This window comes from Chrysemys picta, chromosome 3, assembly GCF_011386835.1.
Source record: "Chrysemys picta bellii isolate R12L10 chromosome 3, ASM1138683v2, whole genome shotgun sequence".
Lineage (NCBI taxonomy): Eukaryota > Metazoa > Chordata > Testudines > Emydidae > Chrysemys > Chrysemys picta.
In genome coordinates, this window is record NC_088793.1 from 24,228,616 (window position 1) to 24,242,062 (window position 13,447).

Consider the following 13,447-nt stretch of genomic DNA (forward strand, 5'->3'; position numbering starts at 1 on the left):
CTCAGCCAACCCTGGTTGTAAGCTTCTGGAATGACTTTGGGAGAGCATTGCTCTGTAAGACATGAAAGTATGTAGTTAATTACATCTAGAACATGTACTTTGATTTTATATGTAACCATTTGTTTCCAGTACTTCTACTTGCTATCTTGAATCTCTATCCTTTGTTAAATAAACTTTTCGTTGTTTTCACTATAAACATATCTAAGGCAGGGGTTCTCAAACTGGGGGTCAGGACCCCTCAGGGGTCATGAGGTTATTACATGGAGGGTCGCAAGCTGCAGCCTCCACCCCAAACCCCGCTTTGCCTCCAGCATTTATAATGGTGTTAAATATACAAAAAAGGGTTTTTTAATTTATAAGGGGGGGTTGCACTCAGAGGCTTGTTATGTGAAAGGGGTCACCAGTACAAACGTTTGAGAATCACTGATCTAAGGGCTGTGTCACACAGAGCGGTAATCTGACTTGAAGCTGGTAAGCTGGAGGGGGTGTGTGAGTGGAATTGTTTCTTTCAAAGCAGCAAATCTGGAATCTGAGAGTGTCCAGTGGAAAACGGGCTGGACACTCTGGGGAGGTGCTCAGAGGGCTTGGGGGTTGAAGTATATCTATTCCTAATCTGCGTAGGCCTAGAGGGGGGTGTTTGTGTTGCCCGTGACCAGTGCAGTTCGGGAGCCAACCCATGTCAGGCATAGACAAGGCTGCCTGATGCTAAGGGAACGCCGTAGACAGGTGCCTCACACCCTTCACACCGTAGCCAGGTACCTCACACCAAGTCAATATGGGACTGCAAACATATGGGGACCATTCAGTTATTTTTGAGGTGGCAGGAGAGCAGAAACTGAATGCTCACCCTTTGCGCAGCAGTGGAGAGGGAAGAGAGAAGGTTTGGTCTAGGGTGACCAGATGTCCCGATTTTATAGGGACAGTCCCGATTTTTGGGTTTTTTTCTTATATAGGCTCCTATTACCCCTCCACCCCTGTCCTGATTTTTCACACCTGTTGTCTGGTCACCCTAGTTTGGTCAGTGACACAAAGACAATCGTTCTGGGTAAGTAAAAGGAATAGTGGCTTGCCTGGTTCTGAAAGATGTTGTCAGTGACTGGGATGCAGGTAGTCATGCCCAGCAGTTTGAGTTAGAGCAGGAGTCAGGCACCAGATGCCTGAACCAAGGGTCAGAGCCAAAGTCAGAAGCCAGGAATCAGAGCTGAGGGTCAGAACCAGGTTACCTGGAGCGAGGCACGCATGAGAACAAGCAGCTGCAGGAGCTATCACAGCCATAAGTGAGTGCTTTGAGCAGCTGTTGAATTGCTGTTGCTGGACTTAAGAGCTGATCTGCTGACTCTTCCAACCAATCAGGCAGCCTACCACGGGCTAGCTATGCTCACTAGGGGGGCCCAAACACTAGCTCTGCTGCAGGCCCTGATTCCTGGCAGATCTACCTGTACTCAGAGAGCAGATCATAAAAGGAGGGAGCATGATCCTGTGGTTGGACCCCAGACTTGATCTATCCCCAACACTGTCACTGACTCACTTTTTGACCTTGGGTGAATCACTTAACCTCTCAGCTTCTGAGTTCCCCAGATATATAATAATGTCATTAATATGTCTCTATATATTATGTGGCTAATGACACCCTCTTTTGAGAAGCACTTTGTGATCTACAGGGGGTAAATTATTTTTTGCTATAACAGAATGATCTTCCATGTTTATTGCCACTACTTCACACTTCCCATAGTTCTCAGACAGTGTTCCAAAATGGGCAAGCATCATCTGCCTTATTTCAAGATGAGAAAATGGAACAGATTAGTGAAGGGTCACACAGTGGGTCAGCAGAAGTCAGGAATAGGTCTCCTGACTCTCAAGCTCCGTGTTCAGTTCACCCACTGGATCACAGCTCCCACAGGATGCATAATGCTGCTCAAAAGGACATCATGCCCTAGGACTTTCTTCGCTGTGATCATGTAGCTGATCTCTAGGGTCACCATAGTTTTGCATCAGGGTGTGTGTGTGTGCTCATTTGTAAATGCCAGTGCAAAGATGTTAGCTACACCGGGATCCAAATTTACAGCCTAGATCAAGAAACCTTTACAACACGTGGAGTTGTCCATGGCTTCTGAGATCTAATGAAGGGACATTTCTTTTTGTAAAGTAAAATTCCTAATGATTTTTAAAACTGTTTATACAAAGTCAAGTTTTTGTATGTCTCTAGATGATCGTTGACCCTTGATAAAATTCATTTAGTTCTGGATTTCCAGGAAATTATTGCTCTTTACATGAAAAGCTGTTCAAAATAGTGTGAACCCAGAGGACAATGCAACTACTCAATCTTGAATGTACCATTTTATGACAGAATTTTGGGATATAAATGAGTTTGATGCTTGCTTAAGGGGCATGTTGCTGACATGTATCAAGCTGATATCTGAGGTCAGGGTGGGATTTTTTTTCTGCGGGGGGGGGAGAATTTGCTGTCCTCGTGAACTACTGAGCAGGAATTAATTCATTTCTTAGGATTTCAAGGGGTGAGAATAGAGGTGGACCTTTCCTGCCCAGCAGGAAAAATTGGAAACTGGGTAGGATTAAACTGTAGCTATGAATCTGGAATATTCAAGCACAGAAGCCCACCATCTAGGGCAGTGGCTCTTAACCAGGACGGAGTACATGTATCCCAGGGAATCATCAGCAAGTGGATGTGTTTCCAGTGGAGTACCACAGGGATCTGTTCTCGGCTTTACACAATTTAACATTTCTATCAATAACCTGGAAGAAAACATAAAACAATCACTAAAAGTTTGCAGATGACACAAAAACTGGGGGCATGGTAAATAATGAAGAGGCCAGGTCACTGATTCAGAGCCACTTAGATCGCTTGGTAAACTAGGTGCAAGCAAACAATATGTGTTTTAATATGGCTAAAGGTAAATTAATACAGCTAGGAACAAAGAATGTAGTCCATGCTTACAAGATGGGGGACTCTATCCTGGGAAGCAGCGACTCTGAAGAAGATTTGGGGGTTATAGTGGATAATCAGCTGAACATGAGCTTCCAATGTGCTGCTGTAGCCAAAACAGCAAATGCAATATTTGGATGCATAAACTGGGAATTTCAAGTAGGAGCAGAGAGGTTATTTCACCTCTATATTTGGCTCTGATGCAGCTGCTGCTGGAATGGTGTGTCCAGTTCTGGCAATCACAATTCAAGAAGGGTGTTAATAAATTGAAGAGGGTTCAGAGAAGAGCCATAAGAATGATTAAAGGATTAGAAAACATGCCTTATAATTGCAGATTCTAAGAGCTCAATCTATTTAGCTTAACAAAGAGAAGGTTAAGGGGTGACTTGATTACAGTTTATAAGTAACTACATGGGGAACAAATATTTAATAATGGGCTCTTCAATCTAGCAGAGAAAGGTATAACTCAATCCAATGGCCAGAAGTTGAAGCTAGACAAATTCAGACTGGAAATAAGACATACATTTGTAATGTTGAGTATAATTATCCATTGGAACAATTTACTAAGGTTTGTGGTGGATTCTTACTGACAATTTTTAAATTAAGATGGGATGTTTTTCTAAAAGATCTGCTCCTAGAATTATTGTGGAGAAGTTCACTGGCCTGTGTTATGCAAGAAGTCAGACTAGATGATCACAATGGTCCCTTCTGGCCTTGGAATCTATCCACCTTTTCCAGCTCAATATATTCCACAATCTCTCAGTCTTCCCTCGCCCAGCTGAGTTTCCTACCTTGTTTCATCTCTTCCCCTATTCCCTCTTCATGTGACTTATGACAGCATTAGTATAAAGAAAGGCACCTTCTCAATTTACTATTCACCTACCCCTTCCATGATTACAGGTTGCCACCTCCATATTTTCTGGAACTGGTTAAAATTTTTCAATATTTGAAGTTTCAAATAATACAAAAGTATCTGAAACTTTCTTGGCAATTTTGTTTCATTTGTTAACCAGCTATAGAACCGATTAAAGAATTCTGAAGGCTGACAAATTTTGAATGATGCAAATAAGTAAACACAATTTTTGCAAGAAATGTCACAAAATATTGTGTTTTGATCAGCTCTAATTCTTCCTGTTTATTTAGTCCCAAATCTTGCAAATATTTCTATAGCACTATCTACTTCCTTCCAGTGTTTCTTCCAGCGGCACTGCTGCTGCAATTCAGACTAAATGCTTTGGGGCTGGATGAAGTCAGACTGCATGGTAATGTTAGCAGTTTGTCCAGAACACCTGGCCCAAACTCAGAGCAACTGAGGCTACTGGAACAAGGTGAGTGGAGCATAAGCTGAGCAAGAACCTTCTGATTTTCATACAAGCCATGAATGAGGATGAGAGTGGTGCGGATTCCCCCAGATTCATTCATCTCTCTGACAAATAGCCAGCTGCAAACTTTTAAGGATTTTTCCTCAGGAGAATTATTCTGTGGAAAAAGTCTGAAATTCATGTTCCCAGAGACAGGGGCCTTAGCGTGTTGCCATTTATTTCAGTTGAAATTGGAATTGTTTTATACCAACTTCCTGGCCAGAAAAAAATGCGCAAAAATTGAATGAAAGGATGGGTGGGATTTCCACTTTAGCAACATATTGATCTCGATAAGAAATAATTATGTAGCAATGTAGAAAATGTTCCTATCTGAGAATGCTGAAATATGTACCTTGGAATAAATCCAGATGTACCAAACATCTATTTTTAATCTCAGTGCATCATGAAAGGAGAACTGTAGTAAACCAAAAATAGCAAAAAAACAAAAAAAAACCACTGTAAATTTCCCATTTTGGTACTAAACATTAGACACCGAGGAACTGTGCAATAGTTGGAATGTGAACAGAATAAATCAGACCCAAAGTATGCTGAGAGACTTTTCTAATGTTCCCATTGGTGTCCTTTTCATAACATATTGTCCTCTTCATTTTGGAGTGTGTGTGTGGGGGTCATATACAGTAGGTGGCTACTAGCTTTTAAGCCTCCTGGTAGCCACCTACTAAGGTCTTGGCTACACTGGTGCTGTACAGCGCTGCAACTTGTTGCGCTCAGGGGTGTGAAAACGCCCCCCTCCCCACCGAGCGCAGCGAGTGCAGCGCTGTAAAGCGCCAGTGTAATCAGAGCTCTCACAGTGCTGCACGTTTGGAGAGGTGGAGTACATACAGCGCTGCGAGAGCTCTCGCAGCGCTGGCGGCCCGACTACACTCGTGCTTCACAGCGCTGCCGCGGCAGTGCTGTGAATTCCCGAGTGTAGCCAAGGCCTAAGTGTAAATCACTTCCTCATTCCACCCTCCAAGAAGCAAAGAGGATGTTACTATTTTATGCGAGACACACTGAAAGGAAAATTAGAAGTGTACTTCAATGTAGATTGGACCTGATCTTGATCTCACACTAGCGTCACTCCACAAGAATTTTACTTGGCTTTCACTGGCATAAGGGAGACTAGAATCTGGCACATTGTTTTTAGGCTAAAGATCTAATTTAAAATGTTTGGTGTGCAGTGCAAGTAGAAATCTGCTGAGTCAAATAAAAACTCTGAGACAATTTCTGATTTTTCTTGAGAGTTTAAGCAAATTGGCAGAAAGGGCTGGAGACAGATCTAAGCTCTGGGATGTTGTCTTAACCATGACTACCATTTATTTATTTATTTATTGTTACTTCATAATGATCAGATCTGTATAGTTCACTCATGCTTGCCCCAGATTTCTTCCCCTGCACTGCAGTACCACAATAGACAGGAATTTTGTAAATTAACTCTTTGTACACAAAGAAGTGGTTGCAGAGTAGCTTTCTGCAGCGCCCCAAGAACAGGAAAACCCAGCAGCCTCCATTAGGAAGTTTTGTCTAGAAGTTAGAGAACAGAACTGGACGTTAGGAAAGATCTGTGGATGCTACTTCCTCCACTGGTTCACAGGTAATTATTATCAAGTCATTTCACTCTTCTGAGCCTGCGTTTCCCCATCTGAATAATGGATTGCATAATAATACATATCTAACCTACAGAGGTGTTGAGGGGAAGCATACTGGTAAAGTAGTTTGAGATCCTTCCATGTAAAGTGCTGTGAATACAAACTATTATCATTCTCCAGTCTGCAGGGGAGGGCGTGCGACGGTTTGTGGCTGTGGTCTATATTTCTCCCATACTTGTTTTCTCATGTTTGTCTCAAAATTAACCGTTCATTCAGACTGAATAACGGTTAATTTACAGTACAACAAAACAATGGAGAACAAAAGTAAACTGTATGAGAGGCAGAGTTTGCACAGTAGATCCAAGACTGACTCCAAGCCCTGATTTGGCCTTAAATGCAGATCCAGACACACCTAACATGGCTTCCCATTTCAGAATACTGGCCACCCTGCAGAAGGAAGGAGTGAGAGAACCACATTCTTCTCTGATCCTTGTGATAATGAAGGCAACCGTTTCTCAAGCCTTCTGAAATAAAAATATAAAAGGATGGAAATATTTTGGAACCCAGCCATGTATTACATTAATAAACTCCAAAACATGCTGGAAGCTGGCACTTAGCCTATTCCGCTGTGGGGCCCACATGAAAGAGCTTTTTTATTATTTATTTATCAGAGCAGATAAACTAAAGTGCAACGATCCATCACATATTACCACTGCCACAGATTGAGGCTATTGGAAACGATGACTAACGACTTTAGGTTAATAAAGCCACACAACCACAAATAGATCCTAGTTGATAGATGGCCTCCTCTGTAGCCCAGGGCTTCATTCAGCAGTGGCGTTAATGTGTCTTCAGCAAAATAATTAGGGTCATATAATGGCAATTATTGTCATCGGCTCACTGCAGACGTGACATCACCCATAGGACTCTGAATCGGCCTGAGGCCCCTGTGCTGGAATTCCCTTGGAATTTTAATGATGGGATGTGAGGATCAGACTACATCATATTCAGAAGCAAATATCTGCTTTGTTGGGACTGACTGAAGGCTGTTATCCTTCGAAGGCTCCTCACTGTCTATGAGAAATGAGCATGGGATGAGTCCAGTTCTCAGCAGACAGGTACCCACAACCTCACAGCTGGCACCTTAACTGTAGCAGACTTTGGTAAGTTGTGAGGTTTGAATGTCAGGAGACATTCTCCGTGGAAAATCATTGGTTCTGCACTTGCAGCTCCTATGGGTCTAACAGATCCCATGTCTGTTGAATTTTAGGGACCAGTCTAAAGCTATATCTACACTACGCACCTTTTAGCCACACAGCTGTGCCGCTACAGCCATGCCGCTAAAAGGCGCGCAGTGTAACCACCGTTTGTCCGCAGAAGAGAGCTCTCCCACTGACAAAAAACTTCCACTAACAACGAGCGGCAGGAGCTTTGTCGGCAGGAGCGTGCTCCTGCTGACAAAGCACTGTTCACACCGGCGCTTTTCATCGGCAAAACTTTAGTCATTCGGGGGCGGGGTGTTTTTTTTACACCCCTGAACGACAAAAGTTTTGCCGACAAAAGTCTAGTGTAGACAAAGCCTAAGGCTTACCTATTTTCCTCAGACCTTTCCCTGAAGCAGTGAGGGATGAGTTAGATTTACTCTGAGGGTTAGTTTACTTGAGGCTGACATTGGTCAGTACATTGATTTTTCATTTTTTAAAACTGATTTTTGTCTATAATTATGTGGTTTTGTTACCTGCTACCTCTCCTCCATTCCCCGATCTCAATCAGACATTGGTTTAGGCATTCAACAGCACTAATTGGACTGGAAGAGGCATTCAGCACACCAGCTGGAATGGAAGAAACATATATGCATAAGTCAGTACTGTATGTGGGTCCCAGGTTGCTCAAATACAATGTGGAAAACCACTCTGTTTTAATTCATAAGGCTCCTCAACTAAACTAAGTGCTCCTCTTTCACCAGACAGATAAGTGATGCCTTTATAATGTGCCGTGCAAAGCAAACTTAGGCCTGGTCTACACTAGGCGTTTATGTCGAAGTTAGCGCCGTTAAATCGAATTAACCCTGCACCCGTCCACACTGCGATGCTATTTAGTTCGACATAGAGGTCTCTTTAATTCGACTTCTGTACTCCTCCCCGACGAGGGGAGTAGCGCTAAATTCGACATGGCCATGTCGAATTAGGCTAGGTGTGGATGGAAATCGACGCTAATAGCTCCGGGAGCTATCCCACAGTGCACCACTCTGTTGACGCTCTGGACAGCAGTGCGAGCTCGGATGCTCTGACCAGCCACACAGGAAAAGCCCCGGGAAAATTTGAATTTGAATTCCTTTTCCTGTCTGGCCAGTTTGAATCTCATTTCCTGTCTGGACATCGTGGCGAGCACAGCAGCACTGGCAACGATGCAGAGCTCTCCAGCAGTGATGGCCATGCAGTCTGGGAATAGAAAGAGAGCCCCAGCATGGACTGATCGTGAAGTCTTGGATCTCATCGCTGTGTGGGGCGATGAGTCCGTGCTTTCCGAGCTGCGATCCAAAAGAAGGAATGCAAAGATCTACGAGAAGATCTCTAAAGACATGGCAGAGAGAGGATACAGCCGGGATGCAACGCAGTGCCGCGTGAAAATCAAGGAGCTGAGACAAGGCTACCAGAAGACCAAAGAGGCAAACGGACGCTCCGGATCCCATCCCCAGACATCCCGTTTCTACGAGGCACTGCATTCCATCCTCGGTGCTGCCGCCACCACTACCCCACCAGTGACCGTGGACTCTGAGGATGGGATACTGTCCACGGCCGGTTCCTCAGACATGTTAGGGGACGGGGAAGATGAGGAAGGAGATGAGGAGGGCGAGGCAGTTGGCAGCTCTCACAACGCTGATTTCCCCGACAGCCAGGATCTCTTCATCACCCTTACAGAGATCCCCTACGAAGCGTCCCCAGCCATTACCCCGGACACAGAATCTGGTGAAGGATCAGCCAGTAAGTGTTGTAAACATCTAAACATTTATTTTTAACAAAACAGGAATATTAACAATTAAAAGAATGGGTTGTTCATGATTAGTGTGCCCTAGGCGCTTAACGGTTTAGTAAGGGGCAGTGCAAGTTTTGAAAAGAAATCTAGCAATGTCCGGTTTTCAGTGATTGTCCTGCACAAGCCGCTCTACTGTGTATTCCCTGCTACTGCAGCTACAGTAAAATGCGGTCTATATGTGCGGGGATAGAGCAGTAATCCTCCTGGGACATCTCGATGAAGCTCTCCTGGAGGTAACTTGAAAGCCGTTGCATGAGGTTCTTGGGGAGAGCGGCCTTATTGGGTCCTCCGAAGTACGACACGTTGCCGCGCCACGAGATTATCAGGTACTCGGGGATCATTGCTCTGCACAGCAGGGCGGCATACGGCCCTGGTCTTTGGAGGCTTTCCCGGAGCATTCTCTCTTTGTCGCTCTCGGAGATCCTCATCAGGGTGATGTCGGCCATGGTGACCTGCTTTTAATTAGGTAGGGGAATGTTAGTGTTGGGACTGCTTTCCCGTTCCTTTACAGAACTGTCACCGCTGGTTTGCAGCCACGCGGTGGAGGCGGGAGAGGGGCAGCCGAAAGGGATCATTCCCGGGGACAGCCGCGAGGGGGTGGGACAGGGGCAGAGTTCCCGCTTGCCGGATTGCTGGCAGCAGGGACTGACATTGATTTAAATGTGAAATGAGGCCAGTGGTAATATAAAAGTTTTAAACTGCCACAAGTGTACGGCTTACCATGTCTGCCTGCAACAGAAATTCCGTTGTGCTGCCTCGCTTCTCAAATGTGCTGTTCAAGACCCCAGGCACAGAATGCGAAGGCCGAGAATTCGACCTTGTGCTGAGTGCGCATGTGAAAGGTGCTGTGCATGGTCTTGTTCACAGAGAAAGACTATGTTCTTTGTTCACAACTACATTTATCTTTCAGAGGAATTCACTCCCTTTTTCCCATTTCCACAGCCCCGTCTGCGACTGTCTCACAACCTAGCCTGGAATCACACTCCCAGAGGCTAGCGCGGATTAGGCGTAGGAAGAAGAGGACACGGGAGGACATGTTCTCTGAGCTTATGGCCTCTTCCCAAGCCCAGGCAGCACAGCAGACCCAGTGGCGGGAGAACTTGACCCGAATGCACCAAGCCAACATGGATCGGGAGGAGAGGTGGCGGCAGGAAGACCAGCAGGCGACTCAAACGCTGCTTGGACTACTGAGGGAGCAAACGGACACGCTCCGGCGCCTTGTGGATGTTCTGCAGGAACGGAGGCAGGAGGACAGAGCCCCGCTGCAGTCCATCTCTAACCGCCCTCCCCCGCCACCAAGTCCCATACCCACCTCACCCAAAGTGCAAAGAAGGAGAGGCGGCAGAGTCCCTGCTAACTCTCACTCCACCCCTGCAGAGAGCTCTAGTAGCAGAAGGCTCTCATTTCCCAAAATTTGAAAAGTTCTTTCCTTCCTGCCTGACACAAGCCCACGTCCAAGTTTCACCTCCCAATGCCATGTGTAGTTGATAATAAAAAATTCGTTTCTGTTAACTACTGTTTCAATCATGTTCTTTTGGAGGAGGAGGGGAAAGGGGGTTGGAAATTGGACAGGACAGTCTCCTTTGGCAGGGTACATAGTCGGGGGCAGGCACAGCAGCAGGGCACATACACAGTGCAGTGATGCAGTGACTAGTTGCCCCGGTTAGTCTGGGAGGTTGTTTTGATGTAATGTTGGGGGGGGGTGGGTTGCTCTGTGACTTTGTGGCGGGGGAGGGCAGTTACAGATCTTAAGCGCCGGTCCTTAGACAGGATCACAGAGCCACACAGCATGGGATCTGTAACCGTCCTCCCCCTGCCACAAAGTCAAATAGACCTCCCATACACACAGTCCCGATCAGGAGGGGTGACAGGCTCCGTTGAAACAAGCATCCCACCGCAGCGGAGCCTGTCAATCCTTGAGTTTAGAAGCTGCATTCGCATCACAACACTAGACCCGCCCCGCACCACAGTCTGCGTCCCAGTTTTAAAAAATTCCCGCTAAAACAGTATTAAAGAAAACGGTGTGCTTTAACAAAGTAGAACTATTTTTATTTCGACACGTGTGTTGGAGGGGGGGTGAAGGGGGTATGTAACTGGATAGGATAGTCAACATTACCTGGGTAAAGAAACGGGGGCAGGTTTAGCTTCTCAGTACACAAACTATAAAATCACAGGTTACCCTGCTCACTCAGGAACTTTGCTTTCAAAGCCTCCCGGATGCACAGCGCTTCCCGCTGGTCTCTTCTAATCGCCCGGCTGTCTGGCTGTGAGTAATCACCAGCCAGGCTATTTTCCTCAACCTCCCACCCCGCCATAAAGGTCTCCCCCTTGCTCTCACAGAGATTGTGGAGCACACAGCAAGCTGCTATAACAATGGGGATATTGGTTTCGCTGAGATCACAGCGAGTCAGTAAGCTTCTCCATCTCCCCTTGAGACGGCCAAAAGCACACTCCACCACCATTCTGCACTTGCTCAGCCGGTAGTTGAAGAGTTCTTTTTCAGTGTCCAGGGCGCCAGTATAGGGCTTCATGAGCCAGGGCATTAGCGGGTAGGCTGGGTCCCCGAGGATGACTATAGGCATCTCCACATCCCCAACAGTTATTTTGTGGTCCGGGAAGTAAATACCTTGTTGCAGCCGTCTAAACAGACCAGAGTTCCTGAAAACACGAGCGTCATGAACCTTGCCCGGCCATCCCACGTAGATGTTGGTAAAACGTCCCCTGTGGTCCACCAGTGCTTGCAGCACCATGGAAAAGTATCCCTTTCGGTTAATGTACTGGGTGGCCTGGTGGTCCGGTGCCAGGATAGGGATGTGAGTTCCATCTATGGCCCCACCGCAGTTTGGGAATCCCATCGCTGCGAAGCCATCTATGATCGCCTCCACGTTTCCCAGGGTCACTACCTTTGGCAGCAGTACATCAACGATTGCCTTCGCTACTTGCATCACAACAACCCCCACGGTAGATTTGCCCACCCCAAACTGGTTCGCGACTGACCGGTAGCTGTCTGGCGTTGCAAGCTTCCACAGGGCTATGGCCACTCGCTTCTGTACACTCAGTGCAGCTCGCAACCGGGTGTCACTGCGCTTCAGGGCAGGGGACAGCAACTCACAAAGTTCCAGGAAAGTTCCCTTCCGCATGCGAAAGTTTCGCAGCCACTGGGATTCATCCCAGACCTGCAGCACTATGCGGTCCCACCACTCAGTGCTTGTCTCCCGTGCCCAGAATCGCCGTTCCACGGCATCAACATGACCCATTGCCACTGTGATGTCCTCGGCGCTGGGTCGCCTGCTTTCTGACAGGTCTGTGCTACTCTCAGACTTCAGGACATCACCGCGGTGCCGTAGCCTCCTCGCCTGACTTTTCTGCATCTGCCTCAGGGAAACCTTTATGATAAGCTGCGAAACGTTGAGAGCGGCCACAACTGCAGCGATGGTCGCAGCGGGCTCCATGCTCGGAGTACAGTGGCGTCCGCGCTGTCAATGACTGGAAAAGCGCGCGAACTGTTTTCCCGCCGGCGCTTTCAGGGAGGGAGGGCGGGAGTGATGGACGGATGACGACAGTTTCCCAAAAGCACCCTCGACTCATTTTGTTACCCAGAAGGCATTGCCGGCTACACCCAGAATTCCAATGGGCAGAGGGGACTGCGGGAACTGTGGGATAGCTGACCACAGTGCACCGCTTCGAATGTCGACGCTATCACCGTTAGTGTGGACGCACAAAGTCGAATTACTGTCCTTAGTGTGGACACACACGTTCGACTTTGCAATATCGATTACAAAAATTCGATGCAAGTAAAATCGAACTACTCTCGTAGTGTAGACAAGGCCTTAGACTCATTCCTGTGCCGTGCCAGTGTCTGCTTAAGTATACTTGTCATCAGGTTTAACTTTTTAACCCTGTTTTGTCAGAGGTTTGGCATAACAATTAATCAGAAATGAGTTATGATCACCATAAAGGAAACACCCTTGGTTTCCCATCCATCAGTGTCTCCTGCTGTCTGATGAAATAAAGACTTATTCCTAGAGCCTGTCACTGATTAAGTGTCTGTTCGGTAGCTAAATCATTCATTCAGTACAATCAATCCATAGTATCTGCACCTTAGCATGTGACTCGTTGATACCTCGGAGGTGATGATGAAAGATACCATGAAACAGAGCACAAGACGGGGCAGCTAGAAATGGGCAATTATTATTTATTGAGCACTAGTGCACTGTGTGCTGTACAGAACAGAGAAAACAATCAGGCTCTTGTCTTAAAAGCTTAATACAAAGGGCCAATCCTGTAAAGTGATGAGTGCCTCCTGCATTGTACCATCCATCCTATTGAATACAGATAGAGACAGAACATACTTGCATGTTAAGGGTTAGTGTCCAGTGCTGGATCTGAGGATGATACCAAAATGGGAGGGGTTGCAAGGGCTTTGGAGGATAGGATTAAACTTCAAAGTGATGTGAATAAACTGGAGAAATGGTCTGAAGTAAATAGGATGGGATTCAATAAGGACAAACGTGAAG

The 13,447-nt window shown here is 46.4% G+C and overlaps 1 protein-coding gene across 1 annotated transcript; it reads left to right on the forward strand.

The window, feature by feature from the left end:
* Window positions 1-8,174: 8,174 nt before the first annotated feature.
* On the forward strand, window positions 8,175-10,442 carry LOC135982177 (uncharacterized). The gene is made up of 2 exons (XM_065587607.1): window positions 8,175-8,878; window positions 9,873-10,442. Exons 1-2 carry the CDS (start codon window positions 8,302-8,304, stop codon window positions 10,346-10,348), a joined length of 1,053 nt encoding a protein of 350 aa, XP_065443679.1. The 5' UTR covers window positions 8,175-8,301; the 3' UTR covers window positions 10,349-10,442.
* The last annotated feature ends 3,005 nt before the right edge of the window (window positions 10,443-13,447 follow it).

What these genes read in the sequence shown, in the direction of transcription:
- LOC135982177 (XM_065587607.1), top strand. Translation starts at nt 8,302, where the DNA reads ATGCAGAGCTCTCCAGCAGTGATGGCCATGCAGTCTGGGAATAGAAAG. An exon ending in ATCTGGTGAAGGATCAGCCA is followed by an intron (nt 8,879 to 9,872) that starts GTAAGTGTTGTA and finishes CCATTTCCACAG; the next exon opens with CCCCGTCTGCGACTGTCTCA.